Below are 26,564 nucleotides of genomic sequence, written 5' to 3' on the forward strand. Positions count from 1 at the left end.
CCTCCATGTCTCAAGGACTAGGGCAGAGGTGACTGAGAGTGGTGTGGAACCTCTATGTTTCACTGAAATTAGTGATTACAACAGCCTCCTCCAGTAAGCCAACAGCCTTTCTCCATGCATGAGACTATACTCCTGCATAGGAGCAGACTTTTACCAGCTCAACATATTTTATGGTAAATAAGGTGGCTAAATTGTCTTTCTTCAAAGAGGAGAGAGACTCCACAACTGGCATAGCAGCCATTTCTTACCAAATGGAAATAGCAGTGCCATGGATGCAACCACGTAAATAAATAAAGAACTTTGCATTACTTAAAAAGTGTAAGAGACTCCAAACATCTACTCTTACAGTTGTTGAAGTATCTGCCTAAACCATGATGTAACTTTCCCTGAATTACCACTGATACAAATATGTGGGAAAGAAACAGAAGATCAGCCATGTAAACTATATCATGCAGCAGTCACAGTGACTGGAATTACTCATGGAGCAAAAACAATGTTTTAGATTCATGAATTTGATCAAGTATTTACTCAAACCATTTTGATGAAACAAGTAAATTATTGTAATGGATGAATGGTGGTGTATAATTGAAATCCCAGAGCAAAGGTTGGTTTTCCCCATGAACCACTGCAGGTAAGCGCCTCACCCTAAGAATCCTTCTCAGACAGCAGTGGCATTAAACTGCCACCATGCACTCTTCCCTCAGTCAGTGATGAGGATCGTGGGTTTTTGCTGCAGTCACCATGGTCATTGGCAGTTACCTTCTGACCTGATCTGCTAAAAGCAGAACATTCTCCTTTTTGCATAGACAGAGGCACCAGAACCTGTGGTGGGATGAAAGGACGGTATAACACAACACCTGATTCTGCAGTTATCTTTCTTGATATGGTATGTGAGTTTAAATGATTTGGGAAATAAAGCTTTCCAGCCTGCACATTGTTCAAAAGGCTGTTTGCATTCTGAACAGCATCTAAAAGACCAGGCCAGGAAGAGGAACGTGTGCAGCTAGTAACAGATACACCACTATTTGATCTGTTGTGGTTCTGACGGTCTTCTTGCAGGGAACTTGAATTCAGCGCAGTAGATCCCATAGTTGGGATAAATCCACTTCTTCCTTGTGAAGACTCAGATAATCCTCGTCCCAGGATTGATTCACTTGTTGTGCCAACTTGATCAACTTCAGAAGATCCCCCACTTGGAGAGGCTTGTGTATCTGAACCCCCACACTCAGAATTGTGGTCTCCAGAGTGATCCCTGACATGGGTAAACTGCTTGCTAATATCAGATGAAGCAGGCATACTCGACCCTTTATCAAGGCAAGATGGGACGAGTCCCCTAAAAAGGCCAGGTGCAATCCCAGCCGGAAGGGCCTTCCCTATCGTACCAGCTCCATGCACCCTTCTATCTTGGACAAGAGCACTGTGTGCAGCACATAGCCCAATTTTCCCTCTGGCAAATCTGTCACAAGGTCCCTTGAAAGCATCACCAGCTTTGTTACGAAAGAAGTCATAATACGGAGACCCCTCCTGACCCCATGAGCATCGCTTGCCTCCTCCGTGTGCTTTACAGAAATCAGTACTACCCTGAGCACTCTTTGTACAATTCACAAACCGGCAGCGCTTGCCACCCCCATGTCGCACACAAAACTGCGTTCGTCCTCTAGCACTTTTGGTGCATCCTTCTACAGCACACCGCTTACCTCCTCCATGGGCTACACAAAATGAGGTGCCCCCATGTACACTTTTCGTGCATATCCCTCCACCATCAAACATGCACCTCTTGCCACCCCCATGTCCCTTGCAAAGAGGAGTACTGCCTTCTGCACCCTTATTGCACCCCTGAATCATGCACCTCTTCCCACCCCCATGGGCTTTACAAAACATCGTACTCCCTTGGGCACCTTTTCCACAACCAGGATACTGGCAGCGCCTACCACCTCCATGCGATATACAAAAACCAGAGTATCCTTCAGCACTCTTAGTACAGCCTTGTTTCTGACACCGTTTTCCTCCCCCGTGCCTAATGCACAGGCCAGAGCGGCCTCTTGCAGCCTTTGTGCACCCATCATGACTACATCTACGGCCGCCACCATGTCCAATACAGTAATCAGTTCTTCCTTCTGCACTTTTGGTGCAGCCTAAGGTTTGGCATCTTCGGCCACCTCCATGTGCTTTGCAATAAACTGTGCGCCCTTCTGCTCCTTTGTTGCAGCCTTGCTTCTCGCACCGCCTCCCACCGCCATGAGTGATACACAAACCGGAAGCACCTCGTGCACCCTTCCCACAACCTTTGAACTTGCACATCCTAGGAGCTCGATCCAACAAACCACCAGATGCTGTGCCGAGAGATGTAGTTCCACTTGTTGATGCTTGAAAATTCATGAAGAGATCCCTACCCAGATCTTTATTCGTAGGGCTAACAAGGCCTAGTCCAAGGTCTTCAACAGTGCCTAATATGGGACTGTTCTTCCTGCTAGCCATGCCCAGCCTGAGGTTTCCTTCATTCCGTCTTGTGAAGACAGAAACATTATCAAACGTAAGTCCCATCAGCAAAGAAGGCATGTAGCCTCCAGTCTTGACCGACCGAGCAGATGTAGAACCTTCGTCAGGCAGAATTACCCTCCCATCAACAGCATTGTCTCGTACAGTCTCCTGGTGTGTAGGAGGAGGCCCAACATCAGGCTGCATGCTTGACACCATGTTGGACTCCATGGTCACTGTAGATCCCCCAGAGACACCCAATTGCAATTGCATTCCCAGATCGTCATGGGTAAAACTTCCTATGGGTGCACTGAGTGTTTTCTCTCCTCTGCTGGCACTTTCATTCCTGCCAAACAAGAGCCCCATTTGCCCAAGTCCCAAAGAAGCATTTGCTACTGTGCCAGGTTGTTGACTGGGATTGACAAACCTACCAGCGTCCGACTCCAAAGAGGTTCTGGTTGAGTTGCCATCGCTGGATAAACTACCTGCTGAAAATCCCATTAGCTTCAAGCCTAGCTCCACGTGTGGTCCTTCCTCCTGTACTCCTTCCGACGAAATTCTCCCCAGAGATTCATAACTTTCTGCACTTTTGTCCAGGCACAGTAAAGGTCCTGAATCTTTCACCGTTGGGAAGTTGAACCGAGGAGCAATGTCAGTTCTTGTGTCGAGATGATCTGGCAGTTGCCGTGAATGGTTCAAGATGGGAGCAGCGTGCATCTCAAGCAGCTTCTCACCTTCTATGGGCACGGAAGTCCTTGTGCTGGCAAGGAGGTCTATGCCTGCTCCCCAGCTCCATGGAGTCGGTTTCGGAATGAGCAAAGTGTTGTTGACTCTGTGTGCGCCTTGGCCGAGGAGTGAAGAAGGCACCAGTGTGGCAGTGGGAGGAGAATTGGAAGAGTCCAAAGCCATGACCAGAAAGCATCAAGAATATGGGAAATGTGTGTGACCTTTCTCTGTGGTTATGAATGAGCTTATTTGGGAAATGTGACCTTTATGTGGTTTGAATGAGCATGAGCTGATGGATGGAGGGGTGGCAGATATAGGGAACAGAGGGAAAAGGGAAACCAAAGCAGGGGGATCAGACTTGGACTCGATGTCCACATACAGATTCCAAGGGTGTAGAGTTTGGGTCAAGAAGGAAGGGCAAGAGAGACACTCGCCACCACGTGATAGTGGGACATCTTCTTCTGCTACTCTTCTTCTTCAGAATTCTACGAAGAGGTGTTAAACAGAGAACCCACAACACGGAAAACAGGGAAGGACCCACGACACAGCAACAGGGGAGGGGGGGTTGTGGATTCAGCGGAAGCAGGAGACGAGGACCCACAACAACACAGACATTACATTATCTTTTGGGACTCGAATGCTTCGTTTTACGAGTAATGAAATCACAAGTTCTCTCGAATCAGCTGCTCACCTCAATTATGTCCTATCGTCGACGATGATGGGCCTAGTCAACGGATATGGAGGAGTTCTTTGAACTTTCTATCGACTCGAGACTCCATTATAATCATGCCCATTGCCCACATAAAAAAAGAGGACTTTTGGGCTATGTTGCGACTCGGGAGTCGACGTAGTTGTCAAACATGCATTATGCGAGCGCCTAAATTTCGATGAAGATCCTGTCTCTGAGAGAGAGAGAGAGAGAGAGAGAGAGAGAGGGGGGGGCCCGGGGGGGAGGTTCCATTCTCCTAAGGCTCATATCACATAGCTTATCGATTTATTTAATCTAATTATAGCGTGATTGATGGAAGAGAGAGACCCCTTAGTGACACGTGGGTCCACTCCATTGGCCCACATTAGAAAAGAGCATGTGAGGGCCTACACCCATGAGAAAAGAGCAAGCCCCCATCCCAACCCTTACACTCATCAAAAGGCCAAAAGGCCTCCTCTCAACCCCAAAAAGCTCAATTGTAGACAATGCAGAAAGTCTGCCACACCACACAAGACAAAAAGCACTATCAAAGGATCATTGGCCCCATCTCTCTCCCAGATCTACCCCCTCCCCAGACCTTCCATGATTGCATTCATAGAGAACCAAGGTTTTGTGACAAGAACAATTGTGAGTTTTGGGGAAAAAGTTCTTTGTAGATTTTTTTTAACGAATCGTTATAAACATAGAAAACAGAAGCTTGGGTAACATGGTTTCACAATTGGTTAGTTGCCATTTTGGATGACAAATCCCTTCCAAACCTTGAGAATCGAATTGCAAATGTTCAAGGTGAAGGTTTTGATTTCAAGTAGAGAGACTTTTATTTCCTAAAGATGCTTCCATCATTTGTTTAAGCTTCATTATCCTCCACATACTTGGAACAAACCCTTCGATATTCCTTTGAATCCTCAAACCATCCCCCACTAAGGACCTAGGATCCTAGGCCTATTAATCTATCCTCAATAAAATCAAATCTCCTTATTGTGCCCTTCTTTTTTGAACAACCCATGAGCTTGCTCAAAGGTCTAATGGAGAATTATTTGTGCCCTTTGTTTGTTTTGCCTCTTGAGGTTGCTAGAAGCTAGACCATGTGATTAATACTATTCAATGAACTACTAAATTCAATATTTGATTTAAACAATATCAAATTTCACTATCACTAATTTAAATATTTTATTTAAACATATCAAATTAAACATTTGATTTAAATAATATCAAATGTAAATATTCACTTTATCAAATTTTGATATTACTAAAAGTTTAAGTTGCAGCTTTAATCAATGAAGTTGTAACGATAGGTCTTTTGAGAAAGGGTGCAATAAGCAATTTGTACATGAAGACATTCATCATGAGTGACTCTTTAAACTATTTAATTCGATATACTAAGCATCAACCCCAAAGCTTGACAACATTGTTCTCATAACTATGTAAGCTTGCAAGTTTCACAACTTGTAATACCTCAATTTTTGAACAATAGAACAAGTCTAAAATAAAATTTAAGAATATTCTAAGCATTGTTCTTTTACATTGCATTTCAAAAATTTGGGATCTATTCAAGAAGATAACAATGGTTCTACAAGTACATTATTGTGTTCTAATGAAGAGCAAGCATCTTTGGCCTTTTCATGTTGCCTAGGAGTGACTAGACAACAATGAATGTAATATCAGTCAAACTCATATTAGGTATTAAATAATTATTGATTGCCTTACAAACTGGTAGTAACATATAAGATGATATATCAATATGCACATCACAATCATATACAAACATTATATAAACATGGTCATCACAATCCTTCATCCTCAATTTTGACAAACATTACCATAGGTCATTCTCCCCATAAACAAACAAATAAATAAAGTGATGTAGTCATAAGACTTACTTTAAGATCATGGGAGTGCATAGTGGATGCTTTGCTAGAAAAAGAGTTTTTTGTGCATATGCATGCACTCACCACTTTTATGAAATCCATTTATGTGTGTCTACATGGATTTATCTATGCTATTGCATACTAGTTGGCCTGGTCAGCTTGCTATCCGCACGTTGCATGATTGTGAGTTTGCGAAGCTCATGAGGCTATGCCTCACTCGCTTTGCATATTTGTGAGCAAATGGAAGTAGCCATGTTATTATGTGGTTGCAACGAGTTGTGTGCATAATTACTATTTTTTAAAGTTACTTGAATCTATAACACAAATTCTTAGATACTGAGTGTAGGTTTTATGTGTGCATAAGGATGTAGGTGCACATGTGAAGAACTGTATACACCCACCCACCACCCCAAATCAAAGCTTACAATCCCCTCTACCAAAATAGAGCACCTAAACTTGGTAATCATATCGATACAAAATACTTCATGCTTGTTGTAGTGTGTTTGAAAAAAAAATTTCACTACCTCTCATTGCCTCGCTCAGGCTTGTAAATGCCCTATATGATCAAACTTGAACTTGTAAAGTCTAGAAATATGTTTATCAAAGGTAGTGGTAGGCTTAAGCTCATAACCATTTGGTATTAGTTTTGTTTTTTGAATCCATTTAGTAGAAGGGTGTTAGAATGGCCCAAAACATACTTATGTGCCCCAACTTTATAATGAGTACGAAGTGGTCAAGGTTTCAATAAAGATTTAAATAGGATGCATCAGGAAGAATCATTTGCATAAACAAGTGTAGAGCTAGGGATGTCAATCAAGGGAAAGGATGCACAAACATTTGATTTACATTGTGCATTAACTCATTGTCGCCCAATGAACAAAGGACAGTGATTGTAATTTTACAAGAGGTTTTCCAAAGTTGCAATTAGAGATCCCTCATCACTTTGTAGAAAGTGATGGGTGTCACATTGTGGGAGCTTTCACTCAACGGCCAAGACCCATGGACCGCTTATTGCTTCAAGTGTTTCAAACGAGCTCTAATGGCTATCTCTCACCTAGCCGACGCGCCGTCGATCCTACGAGTGTAGTGAGCTTACCTTGATGCCAATGCGAGTAGCCTCCTCTCTTGCACACCTTGATAGCTCCACGATTCTCGATGCTAGCTCAAGCATCCTCAATCCTCCTCCATCTCCAAGCTCCATCCTCCATAGCCGTGCGCACAAGAGAAGAGAAGAGAAAATAAGAGAAGAAGAGAAGAGGAGATGGTGAAGAGCTTCACCCTCTTGATCCCTCACTCCCACACACTCACTCCCTCACACTCTCACACTCCCTCTCTCAAGAGCACACACAAGCAAGAAGGAGAGAAGAAGAGAAGAAGATGAAGAATCCTTTTGCCACACACCCAAAGAATGAGTTTCCATTCACTTTTTGAACTTTATATACAAACCCTAAAATCCCATGGGCGCCCATCCCCTTTTTTTACATGACCGGCCATTGTGGCAAGGTCATTTTTTCATTTCCCTCTTCTATCCTTATGCCTCTAGCCTATGCCCATCTAATATTTTACAATTGGCATAGGAGGGAGCGTGGCGCTCTTTTACAAGAGTTTTCCAAGTTTTTTGAGGCGCCTTTCATTTAAAATCGCGCCTTTGGTCTCGGCTTAGCCTTTAGAGGTCGCCTGCGTGTCTTTGCTCTTCTTCCACGCTTTTTCCACTTTTTCCTTCATTTTCCGCCATTTTCCGCCATCTCGACTTGGGATTAACATTACCCCCCTCCGAGACGGGTGCCAGTCCCATGGCACTTCTGTGTTGTTGTAGGGTGGTAGGCACTTGGGCAAGGATGGTGTAAAGGGAAGGGCCACAGGTAGATTCAGGTACGTGTGGAAACTGATGTTGGTCGGGGAAGCCAGATGGATAGCGAGTGGTTGACGGGGGCCTCCGAAGTTGGTGGTTTGCCGCTTGCGTGATGCCTAAAAGGAGAAGGTGCGGTGCTCTCCCTAAGGGGAGTGTCTACCTTACTGTGTTAGTGCAGTGTGCTCGTGCTAGTGGAATGGGGAGGTGGGTCTAACTACAGGAAAGCCTGGGTGATGTCCCACACTTGAGGGACCCCATTTGTGTCAAGGGAGGTGCGGTGCAAGTGGCTTAGGGTGACAGGTCTAACCATAGGCGAGTGTTAGCTCCCTAGGTATGTCCTACCCTTGATGTGCCCTAAGCATGAAGTGGGGAAGCAAAAAGGGCTAGGGGGTTAGGAGCGGAGTCGATCGACCGAAGCCACCGGGCACGCTTAACTTGAGAACCCCTAGGTGCAGTGATAGTGCTCTATGTGGTGTTTAAGTGCTTCTGCAAGTGAGTGCTTGTATGCCTTTCCTTTCATGTTATTCTTTTCTTTGCTCTCTCTCTTTTTTAAAAAAAAAAATTTGTGGAATGATAGCTAGGCCTAATTGTCTTAATCTGAATGAGGAGGGGAAGGGGGTCGGATGGATTTGCTCAAAAACTGGTGACTTTGCATGTAATCTTTCAGATTCATGCGGACATGAAGAGAAGTGGTGGAGAGGAAAGGGTGATTGCACCTAGTGAATTGGCTGTCATTCATATCTTCTAGGAGGGCTAGGCAAAAAGAGGGGAGGAGACCAGCCCTCATCATAAGACGAGCCATGGAGCAGCTGTCAATAGCGTTAGGGTCAAAGAAGAGGGGAGGTAGGCCGCGCTCTTGTGGAGTCGGGTCTTGCTTAAGGAGTAGCTTAAGTAACCTAAGATAATTACAGGTTGTTACAAAGGTGAGGTCAGGGCATGAGGAGAGATCCGCAAAAAAGTGTGTCATAGAATCATCTAGGCTTTCGACGGTAAAGAGAAGGGCATGCTCGAAGGATACTACATTAGAGTTATAAACAATAGAAAAGTCGTACCGCCCGTGGAGGGTGGCATCAAAATCCACCCCTACCCTTCGAGGGTATGCCATGTAGGTAGGGTTGTTCCGCTCGAATGGCAGGGTGTTACAAAACACCATCCAGGCAAGCATACTGATGTCACATACTCGCCTCCTCCACAGGGGTTGGCTTTTGTAGCCCTGTACAGTGTGTGGAACTTCAAAAACTTTGTTCTGCCAATAATCAACCGCTTCTGTGCCCCAAGAGGTTGGGGTTTTTTCTTGCTCTTCTAGCCATCTTTGCCCCAACCGGCCACTGACCATGATCACCTCATCCATCACCTTGAGTGGCAAGACCCTCCGCAAACTGTTGGGTAGGAGAAAACTAAAGGTGAATGGATCCTTTCCTTGTTCTTATATCTCCCACAGCACCAGTTCTGCGTGGAATCCCGCGGGGAGATCATCAGGGCACAGTGGGAGGGGTGCGGACAGCAGCACGGTTAGTTTGGCTCTCACCTGTTTCATGGCTTCCTCTATTAGCTTTCGCGTCTTTCCCTAGATGTGTCTTTTCTTTCCGCAGATGGGTCCTCTTGTGGTGGCTCTTGAGACTGCGGCGAGGGGGGTTGTGGGACTACATCCTCCCTGAATCGGTTCATGTCGATTTCAAGTTCTGCTTCCTCCCCCTGCTGTTCTCCCTGTGGTGCTTCTTCTTCGAATCCGAGGGTGTCGATTTCCTGGGGGGGTTAGGCCGGCCAGCAGTAGGTATTTTCATTGCTCGTCCAAGCTCAGCCTAACCTCCGCAGGTAGGGGTGGCATCTGCAATCCAGCGTGTAAGGCTCTACGTGCTATGCCGAGCTTTCTTTGCATCACCTCCAACGACTCTCCTTGCGCGCTGAGTGGGTGATGTCCAGGATGGTGTTGAGGAAGGCCTTCTGTTGAGTGCCGAAGGCCACTTGGGCAGCTTCTGCCTTACTCTTTGCAATGATTTTCTCCTTCTCTACCAGACCAAGGCGCCGCGCCAGTGTCTTCACCCTCTTTTCATTGTGCACAGCCCACTCCTTTGCTCTTTTGTTCATTTCTTCCAAGCTCTCTCCTTGCTTTAGGGTTAGTATCATGAGTTTCTGCTCGTGGTCTTCCAACTCCCTGAGTAGCCTCTCTTGCTCTTCTTTTTCAGAGTTTAGTTGATCTGTCAGGCGCTCGATCTCCTCTTGCTGCTCCTTTATGTCTTGTTTTCTCTCCTCGTCCCTGGCATTCAACTTAGCCCACAAGTGCATCAACCTGAGCAGATTTCGTAGTGAGCTCCTGGTATTGCACTATCAGGAGCTTGTGCTCTCTTTGCATTTTCACTAGCTCCTGTGTCTCGTTTTCAAGTTGCTGTCTCCAGTGCTCCTCCCTAACATCCCTAGCCTTCATTTCTTGTTTGAGATCTATGATTTCCCTTTGCTGCATGGCTATCATCCTCGTTTTATCCAGCTGGAAGGCGGCTACTGATTCCTTCTCAGCTGCCAATTTAGCCACGGCTATCTTGTGTTCCTCCTTAGCTTTCTCCAATTGGGAGAGTAGCTCGGCAACGTACTCGTCGTAATTAGTCGATGGCATCATCGTTGTGTGGATGGGTGAGGTTGAGACTTCTACCTTCTGCCTTTTAGGATTTCGCCTGAATTTCGCATCAGTAGAGCTGGCCTCTTTTGTCCTCTGGCCGTGGTTTCTGTGCTCTGTCCTTGGCCCATCTCTTTGTTGATGAAGTATTGCATCCACGCCACGAAGTTTGACACGTCGGCACTGGTCGGGATGCTAGGGGTGATGGTGGTGGGTTTAGTGGAAGGCACCAGGAGGGTAGGAATTGGAATCGGGGCCTTGCCCTTGCCCTCAGGGACTGGAGGTGGCACAAACTCCGGCACGTGTGTGCTAGACCTTGGCCCTTCTTCTCTATGCGGGCTCAGGTTCCCCAATTCATTTGCTCGGCTTTGTTGCTCGATGGATCGGCGTGTGGCTTCCGCCAAGTCCTCTTCCTCCTTCCTTCGTAGCTCTTCCTCTTCCTCATCCGCCTTTCTTCTCCTTTCCTCCTCCGCTTTTCTCTACTCTTCCTTCTTTTTCCCTTTTTCTTCTTTTTCCTTTCTTTTCTTCTCCTCTGATTCCTGTCTCGATGCCTTCTTTGCTTTCTGTAATTCTTCTTTTTCCTTCTCCTCCTCCTGTCTCTTCGTCCTCTCTCTCTCCTTGGCCTCTTTTAGGGACTATTTCTTTGCCCTTTCCAAGTCTTCTCTCTCCTTCTTTCTACCTTCGTCATCCTTCTTCTTGGGTTTCTTGGTTGTCTTTTTGCTTGTCTATCCCTCCCCTTCTTCTTCTGTCTCAGTTTTATCAGTGGACCTATCCTTGTCCTGGTGAGGAGGCAACCTTTCTGGCATTTCTCCTTCTCCTTCTTCTGCATCGTGTGCTTCCTTCACTGCCTCCTGGATGAGTGCAGTCAAGACACCTCCATACCTGATGAAGGAGGCTTTGGAGGAGGCTTTCTTTCTTTCTATAACTTTAGAGGCTGGAGATTCTCCTCCTGCTGGTACACTTCCTAGGGCCAATGCTTTGGCTGCCTGATCGATTGTTTTTCGCACGTACTCGTTCCAATCTACTTTGTCTAGGGTATGGGCTGCTACATTCTCCAGCACAGGTACACTAATTCGATGCATCAATGAATTGTAGCACTGGCTAGAGAAGAGCACATGTATCAGCTTGGCTTGCATCTTGGCTTCTGTGTCAGGGATATCCTGGATGCTTATGCCGTCATTTGCGAGCACATCTTCCTTCTTCATTTTAAGCATGGCATAAACATCCCTTTTTTGTTTCCTCTCCGTCTTTGGTACCAACCCCAAATCCTTCTCCACCAAGGCTGGGTCTAAGCAAACCTGTACCTGCTTTGCATCTTCTCCTTTGCCCACCGTCACAGTACCACATTCTTGATCTGGGTTGTACATTCTGAGGAACTCCACGCACTTCAGGTGGTCCGGCCCTTGCGAGAACTTTTCAAGATACCTCGTGAGGTTGCATTGTTCAACCACCCTCCTGGCTGCTTCCTCTTTGGCCACCACAACTTCTATGTTGTGGATGGTTCGAAATTTGAACTGGCTGAAGGTGCGGTTCTCTAGATGGATGCGGTATTGCTCCCTTTCCTCATCTGTGAACGGGAGTCGATGGGCACGGTCTTGCTGCGACATTTTATGCTCCCGCCATAAACGTAACTTTCATTAGTACTTTCCACATATTAATTCGCTGATTGCTGGAAAAGAAAAACTCTATGCTTTTTGAATGAATTCATTAAGAAGCCATGTAGATCTTCCTTTTTAGACTTGGGCTTATTGCCCTTTACTTCAAAGTTTTCATGCCCATTTTCCTACCCCATCCGTTTTTCATAATACCTATTTATGCTTTTCACTGATTTTACTTGATTTATCCCCTTTGATTCGTTCTCATTTGATTCATTTCACCTTACCACCTTACCCCCTCCCCTTCCATCTTGAGAAGAATCCTTCCTAGGATTGGGGGTCAAAAGGTCAAGGCCTTTCGGCATGTTGGGGTAGGATTATTTGTGAAGGAGCCAAGTATAGAAATTTGGATTGTATTCCAATTGAGCTGCGCGGTCCAAATCAAAGGATCGAATTCCCACGTGCGTGGTGTATGTGAGAACATCTGTGAGGAAGTCACCAGAGTTGACACGGCTAGCAATGTGTAGCTCTTCCTCGGTCAACAAGCGATCAAGGTAGGGGTGTCCTTTGAGGTGTTCTTCCATGGGTCGACCCTGAAGAGTGGTTAACACTCTATACGAGGTGGCGCGACATAAGTGGGATCATACTCTACTGTTTTGATGGCGCGGCGTTGCTCAGTGTTGGTCATTATGCGACATCCTTCAACTTCCCATTGCAACCTAACAGCGTACCACTGCCTTAAGAAAGGTGATCCAGTATCAGCAAGGTGTGATAACTCCGCGATTTCTTGGTCAGTGATAGCAGAAGTGGTTCGTGGATCATATGACGTGATAAGGCGCTGTTTGATGGCTTGCTCCTTGGAGATTTCGCTGTTAATCAATTCAGCATAGTGGAGTGAGAAGCTATTGCGAACGCGAATTCAAAGGTTTCCCAAGAGCAAGGCATATTTTGTACTTCTGTTGCAAAGGGTTTTTCTAATAGACCTAGTTCCAAGCGGTCGTAGCTTAGCGCGAGTGACACGAAAGTGGCATTTAGTCGTTTAATACAATCCACCACGTCATCCCCGGTGTCCTCAGCGAGGTCAGCGGCTAGCGCTAGAAAGGATTTTCGTTCATAGGAGGGCGTAAGGCCGACAGGTAGTTGAGGTTTGACAGAACAAGAGCTTTTGACAAACGAAGATGGGTGGTGGGGGGGTTTGGGAGTTTGTGGTTGGGCCGCTTGGATGTTAAGTGGATTAGGAACAGCCACGACGGACGGGCTACTGCATCCAGGTTGGAGTTGGGGAGGCGGATTGACTTTAGCGGGTGGTAACTCTTGTGACGGAGCCTGCGGTTCAGGCCGGTAGGCTTGTGGGACTCTCTTGGGCCTAGGCGTGGATGAGGCAGATGATTGTGGTTCAAGAGAGCACTGTGGCTTGTGGTTTTGAGGGTTTATGGAACGCAGTTTGATCAAGCTTGAGGGCAATGTATGAATGGTGCCTTTGGCCGTGTGGGCCTTAGGGATCCACAGCCAGGTATTTTCCTCGTAGTAGCCTTGCGCACGTAAGAGGGCTTTAGGGACCCATCATTGCTTGATCATGCGGCGCTTTCTATCACTACATCTTGGCCTCCTAGGGCTAGAGTTTTTGGTCCTACGAGGATAGGAGTGTCGACTCCTAGGCCACGGTTGCGGCTGTTTGGGCTTCCATTGAAATCTAGGCTGTTGAGCCTGATGTTTTGCTACTGTGGGCTATGATTCCTGAATGCTGGGAGGTGGCGGCCGTGCACTACCCCCCTCCGTAGATTTGGTCATGGAGAATTCTATCGGTGGCTTTGCGGATGGTGATGAAGTCGCGCAACCCTTGCTGAAAGCTGTGACAATGCGAACATTGCCTATTGCGAGGTGGATGCGTTGTGACTCATAATCAATATTGCAGCGAGTCTGCTTTTTGAAAGTGCACCCTAGCAGTGACTCCGTGCTTGCGGCTTTTGCATTTGGCAGCATGTAAAAAATCATTACGACAGTCTCAGACTCGATAGAAACGGCTACTTTGCACTTGCCGAGGAGTGCGTAGGGTTGGGCCCCATATGGGCTTAATTTAGCATTCGTGGGCTGATGTGGTAGTCTGCCAAGTTTGGTCCAATGATCGTGAGTTAGGACATTGAAGTCTGCTCCCTCATCGATCAAAGCGTTGAAAGTACAGGTTTGTTTTGCAGTGACCGTTATATGGAGGTATGCAGGCTCCACGGCTTCCTCATCCTCGTCATCAATCTCAGTGATTGTGGCCACTCGTACTTTGACAGGCGGGTCTAACATCGATGGCTCGTGCAAAGGATGGGTGGGAGGGTAGTACTTCTTGACACGACTGCCATTGAAGAAGCCTATTCCTTCACCATCTAAGGTTTCGAGTTCGACATTGCCTGTGCGGCTGATTTCACGAACTTTGAAGGGTCAAAGGCCTCGAAATTTCATTTTCTGTTTATGTCCCTTAACGGAGTAGAGGAGCACTAAGTCACCCTGTTCAAAGTCGCACTGCTTGACATGCTTGTCAAACCAACTCTTGCGACGGGCCTTCTCACATATAAGTGCATGGGTTGCTAGAAGACGGGTCTCTGAGAGGCATTCGAGCTCGACCAGGCGTTGCGTCCATGCCTCCTTCCCTTCCCATCGTTCTTGAAGGGCTATTCTCAGGTTAGGAACAAAGAATTCTAAGGGTAGGATTGCTTCTATTCCATAGGTCAGCCTGAACGGGGTTTGACCGACAGCTGTTTTATAAGCTGTACGGTAAGCCCACAAAGCCGCCATAAGTTTGTTATCCCAGTTGCTTCGTGAGGCTGAGACTACTTTGGTCAGGACATTGACAAGAATCTTATTCGTGGATTCTGCCTGACCGTTCGCTTGAGGGTAGTATGGAGATGATTTGCGATGGATAATGAGAAAGGTGGATAGGAGATGCGCTATCACTTCATTGATGAAGTGTGTGCCTTGGTCAACTGACCAGTTCGATGGGGCAGCCGAATCGCGCGATCACTTGCTCCCATAAGAACTTGGCAGTCGTCCTAGCGTCATTTTTACGTGTGGCTCTTGCCTCTGCCCATTTTGCGAGGTAATCCGTGGCCACAATGATGTACTTGGCTTGTGAGTACTGCGCCGCAGGACTGATGGGTCCTATAAAGTCGATTCTCCATTTTTCGAAGGGTTGTCGAGCAATAATTGGGGTCAACTCCATCTGATCCTTGCGAATCGGGACTTTTGTCCGTTGGCACTCATCACAATGCTTGACGAATCGTGTGGCATCGCAGAAAAGCGTGGGCCACCATAGTTGAGACTGCAGCACCTTCCGTGCTATCGTGTCTCCGCTAAAGTGTCCTCCCGCAATGCCGCTGTGCACCTCCGAGAGCACATCGTGCATCTCATGCTCACACATGCATCTACGTAGCAATCTGTCTTGCCCGAGCCTATAGAGTTGGCCTGCAATCAGTTGATAGGGCTGGATCTTGAGGATCAAGCACCTAAGTCGGGCTTTTTCTATTGGTCGCTCAGGTAGTCCGTGCTCAAGCACTTGGACTATGTCATCCGCCCAATATGGCATTAGATCAGCCTTAAATAAATCTCTCTCGCTGGACAGGTGGAATAGATGGGCATCGGGTAACTCATCAACGATGCCTTGTCCAGTGGCTTCCCCCATGAGAATGCATGACATATGGTCAGCCATGTAGTGCTGTTTTCCTTTCCACACAACCACGGAGAAATCGAATTCCAAGAGCAGAAGGAGCCATCGAGCTATGCGTCCTGTAGCACAAGGTTTGTTTACTAAATAGAGCAGGGCTTGATCGTCCATGAAAAAGATGAAGGGTGTGGCCAATAGATAATGCCGAAATTTCTTCACAGCGAACACCATGGCTAATCCCTCTCTTTCTGTTGTCGAGTAGTTCATTTCCGTCTCAGTGAGTTGACTGCTAGCAAAGCTCATTGGATAATCTAGGTTGTGCTCACCAGGTTGGTACAACACTGCCCCCACGGAAAACTTAGAAGCATCGATGTGCACATGGAAGGTAATGGTCCAATCTGGGGCTTGTAGAATTGGTGCTGTTGACAGAGCATTTTTCAATTCTTCATACGCTCGTTGGCATGCCTCGGTCCACTCGAAGACAATCAACAGCTTGTACAATGGTCTGGCGATCAGCGCATAGTTCAGTACAAATCCCCGATAGTATCCTGTATGGCCTAAGAAGCATTGAACTCCCTTGTAATTAATTGGGGATGGAAGGTCAACAATAACCCTAACCTTCCAGAAGTCAGTGGCAATGCCATTCTTCGACACCACACGTCCTAAGATGCATTTGTGCTTTACTCAAAACTGGCACTTCAAGGGGTTCAAGGAGAGACGATATAAGCGACCATTCAAAGACTGCGCGTAGTTTGTCTACGTGTTCGATCCAGGTCGAATGGACACACAGGTCGTCGACAAAGACTTCTAACTCCTTACGAAGCATGTCCTTAAAGATGGTGCACATGAGGCGTTGGAAAGTGGCAGGGGCGTTAGTCAACCCGAAGGGCATGACTATGTAAGCAAAGAAACCCCACTCAGTGGCGAAGGCGGTCTTGTGCCTGTCCGTCCGCAGGATGCACTTGCACCTGGTTGTACCCTGAGAAGCCATCCAGAAAACTGTAGGCTTCCTTGCCTGCCACCCTCTCAAGCATGTGCTCAGTGTATGGCAATGGGTAGTTGTCCCTCTTCGTAGCAGCGTTCACCTTCTTGTAATTGACACACACTCGGATTTTCCATTCTTTTTCATCACGATGACTATGGGTGATACCCAGTCTGTGTGCTCAATTTCGTAAATGAATCCTGCTCTCATCAGCTTGTCAATTTCCTCTTTGACAACATGAGCGTGTTTTGGATTTATAGGGTACGATCGCTGCTTGACCGGCGTTGTGTCTGGCGTCATGGGTATGTTGTGAGTCACGACACCCAGATCTACCCCCTTGAGCTCTTCCAAGGACCAGGCGAAGACGTCTATGTACTCTCGCAAGAGAGCGACAATACTTTTTTATTCTTCCTTAGTCAAGTCATCGACAATGAAGACTGGTCGGGGTGTTTCCCCTTCCTGGGCGAGATTCACCTCCTTGACCTTGGCTGGTCCCTCGATTGGTTTGTTGGTTTGTCCTTGACGTTTGGCACCTAACCGAACTACTACCCTATCCCCTTTTTTGAATTTTGTGAAGCGCTTGGGGAGGTCTTGCGGTTTCCACTGTTCTTCCATTCGCGTATCCCTGGGTGGTTTTACCTTTTCCTACCTTAACCTTCTGTGCCTCAGGTGGACGGGTAGGTCTCCCTTCGTGCGTCTAGTCATGGGCGGCCCAGGGATTTCTGGATCACTATCCGAGCTAACCTCCGACTCAGAGTCGAACTCTCTGTCTTCGCTAGAAGAGGTAGTCTCCCTTGGTGGGCATAGTTCAGATGGTGATCCTGTCCTAAGGACTGATGTCATCCCTGGTTGGGCTAAGCTTGCTTGTTCAAGGTCTATGGCTCCTACGTGTTCCAACCACGCGTGGTCACATTCCATGCGCATGACCCTTCGCTCTATCCTAAAGATATTTCTTTTCTGCGGCTTGGAGTCTGCTCGTATTTGCTCTATTTCTTGTCCTTCAGTGTCGTATTCTACAGTATCTACTTCACCCTTCGTTCCATCATTGAAGGATTGGCAGTCTTCGTATTCGTCGTTAGAATCCCCTTTATCAGACTACTCGTCATCTCCTAGGGCTTGGTACATCTCGTGTCATTGGTCAGGAACTAGGGCCCAGTTATACATGAGGTTTAAATCATGCACCCTGGTCCATTGCCACTTGGATTCCTCTAAGAGATCCTAGATTGGTTTGAAGTTTGCAGTTGGATTGCCTGCTAGCTTGTCCGTTAGGTATTCCAGTAGCCCCTGGAGTTCCCTTTTGTTGGATGGTACTTGGAAAGTGACAGGCTTAGGCCTTCCACAGAGGCTTCCCACCATCATGCAGACTGGTATAGAGAGTGCTTCGTTAGACTTGCCGATTGTTTTGATGGCTTGCTCATACGCCTCATGATCTAAGAATGGCAGGTCGATTGTAGCGAGAACGTGTATCCAATCCCGCTCATCCTCTGGGCATGGGATATACTTGGTCGAGGGCCCATAAGACTTCTTGACCTGAGTGTTCCCCTTGAGCATAGGAGAGATGGCGTCTAGGTCGACTGATGAGGTCTTCCAAGTGTCCATCTCTATTCTTACGGCATCCGTTCTATTGCCAAGGAAGATCAAGCCGTTACCCCAATCTTCGATGACTCTAGCATTGCGCATCTAGGGTCGGCCTAATAGGATATCGTAGTCCACTCCCTTCATGACTATAAAGTCAACAGAGAACTGGACACCTGCGATCTTCAGTGGCCAATTCTTAAGTACCCCGAATGGCTTCACTCTCATACCCTTTGCTAATGTGACATTAAACCTAGCCGTTTCGACATGCAGGTTTCCCCAAGTCTGAAGCACTGCGTGGCTAAGCACACTAACCCCAGCTCCCATGTCTATGATCCCCTTTCTTGTTGTGTCACCTAGGGCTAAAACCGGCAAGATCGCATGCATCTTGGAACCTTCCCAGAAGGCATTGACGTGCAAGGATTTAGGTACAGAGTGCAGCATCAAACTCGGTATTTGTGTTTCTGCATCATGGTCTTGAGGGTCTGCCGTGACCTGCTCTCATGACCCTTTGACCTATTGCTTAAGATCTTGCCATAGGGTAGGATAGTGCCTAAGCAGATCTCCCAGGCTAAGTGTTACAGGTGTAGTCACTAGCGTGGTCAGGAGATCGTTGGCTACTTGTCCTTCCCCTAACCTAGATTGTCTGGGCCAATGGCCGCGACTGATCTGCGGCTCTGTAGCATCAAGGCTTGGTCTTAGCGGCACTGCTTGTGGCGCAGTTGCTTCTGTCGACTTAGGTTGAGGCGGTGATATTGGCGTGCTTATGCTGGAGAGATCATCGATCTCGTCCTCTATGATGGGCTCAGTGTCCTTGAGATGCTCTTGAGCCTCCTTCACCCATTCCTTCACCTTTTCTATGGCCTCTAACTGTCGATTCGGATGCGGGTATTCCCCTACCTTAGCGCTTTCCTTTTCAGCCGTCTTAAGGGCTGAAGTCTCTGCCTCTGCATCTGAAACCTTCTTTCCAGCAGGCAGAGTCGTAGCACTCTCGATTTTTAGTGCGACTTTAGCTTCCGATCTCTTCTTTTTCCGCCTGCAGCTTTTCTTCCCTATCGAGGTTGCGTCAAGATTGCTAGGTCCTGGCAGAGAGATGCCGGCCTGCTTCGTTTGGGCTCGGGTCATGACCAGCAATGGGATAGGTGTGGCCTCCCCATCGAGGTTTTCGACACCAAACAGCCCCAATGGGACAGATGGTACATTGGTTGAGCTAGAGGATGGCTTTCGCTTTGGGCAATCTACGAAAAGATGGGTGATTTCGCACTCTGCACACCTTTGGTCAGCCTTGTCTCTGTTTTGCTACTCTCTTTTAGGGCAGCGTGATGAGACATGACCGGGGTGACCACAAGTCCAATAGGTGACTGGATCCTGTGTCTGCCCTCCTAGGCCCCTACCTCGTCCCCTTCTTAACGCCATCACTGGCATGGGTCGATAATCCATGAGGACCGCATTGCCCTCGTCGTCGTACGAGACGTAAGGATATATGTAGGTCTCTTTCTCATTCGGCTCCTCCACGTAGTGTACTGGAGCGTCACTCAGTGGATGGGTCACGTAAGGACTAGGCGGTCTAGGAATGCCTATAGGGTTTATGTCCATTCTAGGGACGGCTGGTTTCATATCATTAGGCGCGGGAAGAGCCAATGGGGCTCCCCTTCCGAAGAATGGATGCGGCCTATTCGCTAGGTAAGGCTGGCCATAGGGTTGCGAGTACGGAAGTCTTCTTGGTAATCTGCATTGCGTGATGTCATGGCCAAACCTACCGCAGTTAGCACAAGGTCTTGACCTAGGGACTTGACACTCTGCAGGTAAGTGGTTTCCACCACAGTACACGCATTGGACATGCAGGCGCATTGGTCGTCTCAACATGTCTTGCAACTTGGCTAATTCCAACTTGACATCAGCCAAGCCTTGGTCTGTCTCGGTGGCCTTCCCCTTATCTTGGGATGATGAGATTGGTCGCTCACTAGAGGCTGACACTCTCTCTGAACCTCGCGGGTTGGTCTCCTCTACGTTCAAGCCCCTGGAGCTCCGCTCTTTCAGCTGATCATCGACTCTGATGGCTTCCTCAAACACTCTAGCCACCGCGTCTCACTGCAAGCTTGAATTGCCTATCAAAGCCTTATATAACTCCTCATCTTGAATTCCGCTAATGAATACAGTCGAAACTGCTCTTTCAGTCGGTCGCTCGCCCAGAGGGATTCTCTTGAAGAGACTCCTCACATGGGTTATGTAGTCGCGGATGTCCTCCTTCTCTTTTTGCTTGACGTTCATCAAGCGTACTAGTAGGTTATCAGAGTATCCGGGCTCGAGCGAATCTCTTCACGAAGAGATCCTTGAGGTCATTGCAGTTGGCTCGCTCTACAGCATCTAGGCTCGTATACCACGTCCTATCCTTGCTGCCTAGGCAAAGCCCGAACGCTTGCGAGCGTTGAGTTAGGTCCTTGAGGCCGTTGGCTTCGCAGACTTGGTCACACTGCTCAACAAAGCTCTATGGGTCGTCATGGGGTTGGTACTTATCGAGTTGCTTAGCAACGATCATTATTTTGGACTGGCTCTTTGAGCCTTGGTTCGCCCCTAGTCCTGCAAGCAGCGATGTCGCTAGTGCCGCTGCACTTTGTTCTACAGCAGCCGTGTTATCTAGCAGTCGCTTCATGAGAAGCTCACTCAACGTCAAGTCCCCCTCTAGGGCTCTCTCATGATCTGTTCGGTTCCTACCTGCTAAGTTCAGCACTCGCTGCACCTCGCGCAACTCCGCACTTTGCCGTTGGCTTCTAGCCAGCTAATCCCTATTGTGTTTGGTTATGCTTTGCAATGCTTTGCGGGCTAGCTTTCTCTCCTCTTCTAGATCTGCGATGAAAGCGTCTGCAGTCCTATCGCGCGTGTGTCGTTTCTCGTGCACTTGTGCTCAATTAGGCTTTCAGCTTTCTTAAGTGTACTTCAAGTGCGGAAATTCAATGTGAGTGCAGCAAGCAATTCCTCAGCGTCTTACGCACTCTCGCTTGTTTCGGGCCTGATAGGCTTGTAGATCCATTTTCTGGCCGTTTTGTCAGGGTTTAGGGTTTTCTCATATGTTGCCTTGTTCGTTTTCGGTCAATCAGGTTTTACAGCTCAGCGGTTTGCATCTAAGTCCTTAGGTCTCGCAACTGCCCACTTCTAGCTGCCAAGTGGCTGCGCACTACGATTTCTCCTATTACGTGTGCCAGAATCAAATTTTGAGCGCTCGAAGGGTTTTGATAGTTTGCACTACTGCGTATTTGCCGAGTCAGGTCAAATTTCTGAAAATTTTGATAAAAAGTTGCACTCGGACCAACTGGTCCAAATTGTAGAGTCCGAGTAGGTCACTCAGACGGGCCGAGGCATAGGGCCAAGGGCTGAATTTCAGGGTTAGACTCGGACGGTTTTGATACCGACGGCCGAATGGGGAATTCAGACAAGGTGGCTCAGACGGGCCGAATGGCGAATTCGGACGAGGTGACTCGGACGGGCCGAATGGCACTTGGGCCGAGGACCGAATGTGGAAAGTGGCCGAGGGCTGAATTTGAGGCTCGGATGGGTCGTTCGAGCGGGCCGAGGTCGAATGTGCCACGTGGAAAAAAAATTTGACTCGGACGGGCCGAATGGGTTCACTCGGACGGTTTGGATTCGGACGACCGAGGGCTGGCTAGGGTTGGCCGAGTGGGCCGAGTGACAAGGGCCGAGGGCCGATTCTGGGACTCGGCCCAGGAAAGGCCACTCGAACGGGCCGAATGCAGTGCGTGTAACCCGGCGAAAACGATTTTGATCGATTCACCAGATGTAGGCCAGCACCATGGCCATGCACTTCCAGATCCTATCTAGGGGAGTAGAGGGAGAGATTCATATACTTGAACGGGCCGGTAAGTGCGTCGATGATGCAATCGAATCGATACGGGCTGGAGCTCTCTATCTCTCTCTCTCTCTCATTGAAATGGCACAAATGAGCTCTCCCTTGGCCTCCTGGCTATTATACCCCTTCCCAAATGTGGCGTTGATGCCCCCAATCACTCACTTGCCGATCTTAGGCATCACTAGCGAGCATTTTACCCATTTTGCACGATTTTTGCCCTGTTTTGCCTTGTTTTGAAACAGTAAACCCTACCCTTCTCCGGTTCGATTTCCTAATTCTAACCTACGCTAAATGCAACAAAAATAGAAGGTAAAGAACTGAAATAGATTCTCCATGCTTTCCAATCATCAAACAACCAAAATATCCCAAAATACTTACTTGTTTTGAAGATCAAAAACACCCAAACTTCCTATCTATCCCAAGCTCCGTTTCGGAGATGAATCCCCTACTTCGATGCTCGATATGAGGCGCGCAAGTGCTCAAGCTTGAATCCGTTGGTCCTAGCAACGGAACCAAAATGTGGGAGCTTTTGCTCAACCGCCAAGACCCACAGACCGCTTATTGCTTCAAGCGTTTCAAATGAGCTCTAATGGCTATCTCTCACCTAGCCGACGCGCCGTCGATTCTACGAGTGTAGTGAGCTTACCTTGATGCCAATGCGAGTAGCCTCCTCTCTTGCACACCTTGGTAGCTCCACGATTCTCGATGCTAGCTTAAGCATCCTCAATCCTCCTCCATCTCCAAGCTCCATCCTCCATAGCCGTGCGCACAAGAGAAGAGAAGAGAAAATAAGAGAAGAAGAGAAGAGGAGATGGTGAAGAGCTTCACCCTCTTGATCCCTCACTCCCACACACTCACTCCCTCACACTTTCACACTCCCTCTCTCAAGAGCACACACAAGCAAGAAGGAGAGAAGAAGAGAAGAAGATGAAGACTCCTTTTGCCACACACCCAAAGAATGAGTTTCCATTCACTTTTTGAACTTTATATACAAACCCTAAAATCCCATGGGTGCCCATCCCCTTTTTTACATGACCGGCCATTGTGGCAAGGTCCTTTTTCCATTTCCCTCTTCTATCCTTATGCCTCTAGCCTATGCCCATCTAATATTTTACAATTGGCATAGGAGGGAGCGTGGCGCTCTTTTACAAGAGTTTTCCAAGTTTTTTGAGGCGCCTTTCATTTAAAATCGTGCCTTTGGTCTCGGCTTAGCCTTTAGAGGTCGCCTGCATGTCTTTGCTCTTCTTCCACGTTTTTTCCGCTTTTTCCTTCATTTTTCACCATTTTTTGCCATCTCGACTTGGGGTTAACACACATGTCACCTATCTCTTTTGAAAATTTCTCTAAATTTAATATCCAAGACCGCTCATGTTTTAAAAAAAAACTCACATTTGAGACATGATGGACTTAACACTAAGACAGCATAAGTAGGAAAAAAGGGCATGATCATTGCCTTGCTACTATAATTAGATTAAGCATGGACCTAGCTTTGGCCACAATTCAACCACCATTGGCGATTACTATGCTTTCTTTTCATAATGAAGTGGCCCTCTACTTACATTGTTGAGTCTTAGAGACTCAAAGACTCATCATAACTTGATAATTTGAGGGTATGCATGTTCGGCAAGTAATGTGCATGGTCCAAATACTCCAATTGGAATAGGACTTATCTACTTATGCTAGCTTACAGGCCATGGTTGTAGATGTGCTATTAAAAAAAAATTATAGTGTCTTCTTTCATATCATCCATGTGCATACAACATGTGACTATAGCAAATTAAGGCCCATATTGCTATGCATGTTTATCTCTAACATGCTAAAGTTAAGTGTAACATGATGTACAATACTTGTACCAAGTTGCATATTCTAATTCCTTGCCGTGCAATTAGCATTATTATGACAATAATATTATGGATCAATTCATTTCATTGAATCACCTCCTCGCCATTGTGCAAGCGTGCATCATTGATTTGCCTATCAATGAAGAGCTCTCTCAAAACAAATCCCACAATATAAACTTAAGGAGAATCAAACTCCAAACACACTATTTAATTGTCAACAACAAAGGAGTTTACTTGCAAAATGAACAAAGAAAGACTAAAATATATTTTCAAAGAGAGATGATTTCTACTACATGAAATAGCATCTCTCTCTCTCTCTCTCTCTCTCTCTCTCTCTCTCTCTCTCTCTCTCTCTCTCTCTCTCTCTCTCTCTCTCTCTCTCTCTCTCGTTAGGCCACTACTTTACAACACTTTAATACCTTATAAAAATATATTAACATACTTGAATCAAAAACTTCTACTAGACCATTCCTTACTTTTTTGTTTATGATGACAAATACAAGAAACACACAAGAATTATAACATGATAATACATTCTTATATAAGTGGGTCTACTTTAGGACTCAAATACATCTAGAAAAATATTTTAACCATCCTAATCACTAGAAGAATGTGCAAATTAATACTTTTGACCTTTGAAAGCTTTAGGAAAAATATGTTGTATGAAAGATAAAGAAACCCTAGCCTAATACTATATCCCTACTATGAATGTCACTACAATTTGGAAAAACCCTCACTTAGTTCAATCTAGCCATTTGATATAGTCCATTAAACAAAGCCTCCCTCCTATTGATGGACTTAACACATGTCCTTTCTCCACATTGGATTCCAACCTTCTTACTTCACATCTCTCCTTTTCCTTTTTTTTCTTCTTTTCTAATATTAAACTCTTCCTATTTTTTCCCCCGTCGCCCTCTTTTTAAGGGCAAGTCACAAATCCCCCTCTTCTCTTTACAATGCCCACGTGGGATACTATGGTCCACCCTCCTTCTCTCAGGCTACTATCATCATAAGAAATGGACTATGGTAGTAGAATACCCTACCCCTCCATGGTAGTGGTTATGATATGCCTTGCATGGCACATATTAAGAATGGGCTATGCCTTGCATGGCCCATATTAAAAATGGGCTAATGATTCATGGATTCACTCTTTGCATCTTCTCCTCCCCCTCCATAACTGTGCTAGCTACATATTATCATCATTGATGCCTACCAAGGAAGCTTAGACTCCATGATAACGATGTGCCTACCTCCCTATAGACATGCTAAATTCTATGTAGCTTAAACAATACTTTAGTTCTATTACCTACAAACCTAGGGAATCTCTTATAGTGGCAACCCTAGGCCTTTCCTCTAACTTTCTTACATTTCTAATCTTATTGCATAACAACCCTACTACTGGAAATTTAAAAGTCCTACACTCAATTTCTTCTCCCACAACCATATCCTTACTAATAGTAGCATTTCGATCACACAAACAACAATTCAATAATAGCCCTAGAATCTTCACTACTATCTTGTGGTGCTATTGCAACATGGTGATTATAGCCCACATTTCGATAGCAGGCCTACGATCCTCATTACCGTCTAGTGCTTATTTATGATCGTTTTTTGGCAATACTATAGGGGACTAAGGTCATATCCGTATGTAATTTCAATATATATAGAAGCGATAGTACCCTTGACATGACTCAAACCCAACATATTATTTGGCATACCGAGCAACTTTAATATAATATAGTAGCTCTTTCCATCCAAAATACATCATCTGTTATAACAACACCTCCCGTTTTGCTCATAACATCATGCACAAGATTTCCATATCCTTTAATGTTGACAAAACCCTCATGGTATGACATACATAGCATCACAACCTTTAGGTCTCCAAATGTAACCGTTTTTATGTTTTCCGTGATCAAGGCCACTAATTGTGGGCATACCATACATGGTAAACATAGGGCTACATTATCTATGCACCGTGATTATTTATTCTTGCAAATACTTCTAGATTGCTACTATGTAATGAATTGACTTGGATTAGTTAAGGCCATACACACTTATGCCCGACTTGTGACTCATGATGTAGGGATACTGCATCCTACCATTGCTAGTGCTTGTGACTAGCCCTGTACCCCCAAAAAACTCCCACACAACCTCTATGATAGCCTATGAATTGAGCCTATGTTGTAATGATTAAAAAAACTTACCTAGATTTCAATACCCATGAAAGGAGCACTAACTTACCATACAACCCACTCTCCCCTCTCACTTTACATGTATATAGACACCATGTTCTCCTTTACCCTATCCCTCCTTTCTTTGCTAAACACCTTCAAACATTGGTGCTTCCTTACATCTACCTACTCACATTTGCCTCCAAGAGGCACATTCTCATTCTCATTTTGCAAACAACATACTACCTACAATTTGTCTAGCATGGAATCCACAATGGTAATTTGGTATACAAGTGTAAAAAGGATAACAACTAGGAGTAAATGCCAATGCTTGTGATGCATGCTCATTTATTGGTTCTTACTAATATGTCGGCGTGTTCAGATTGCAAGGTTTTCTCTCCTTTACCCTTATCTCAAGATACTTTTATAGATTTCTCTCTATGTATATTGCTCATTGCTTATAAATTTACCAAAAAAAAGGACACAATCTTTCCTTTCCTATCAATACATTTTTTATTATGTTTCTATCATGAATGGTCTCTAGTAAAAATTGTTGATCAACAAGGTTTAGGGACAATATGATAGTCATGCTTTTCAATCGATCATATGCCAAAATCATTTTGCAAATTACTTTCGATT

The 26,564-nt window shown here is 46.2% G+C and overlaps 1 protein-coding gene across 1 annotated transcript; it reads right to left on the bottom strand.

Annotated features, from left to right (window-relative positions):
- Positions 1-296: 296 nt before the first annotated feature.
- On the bottom strand, positions 297-4,086 carry LOC148012087 (uncharacterized). Its single transcript, XM_087669414.1, has one exon. It carries the CDS (start codon positions 3,385-3,387, stop codon positions 646-648), a length of 2,742 nt encoding a protein of 913 aa, XP_087525540.1. The 5' UTR covers positions 3,388-4,086; the 3' UTR covers positions 297-645.
- Between the last annotated feature and the right edge of the window lie 22,478 nt (positions 4,087-26,564).

This window comes from Lygodium microphyllum, chromosome 27 (genome assembly GCF_053477565.2).
Source record: "Lygodium microphyllum isolate KBCC chromosome 27, Lygodium_microphyllum_v1.1.10, whole genome shotgun sequence".
In the NCBI taxonomy this organism is placed as follows: Eukaryota; Viridiplantae; Streptophyta; class Polypodiopsida; order Schizaeales; family Lygodiaceae; genus Lygodium; species Lygodium microphyllum.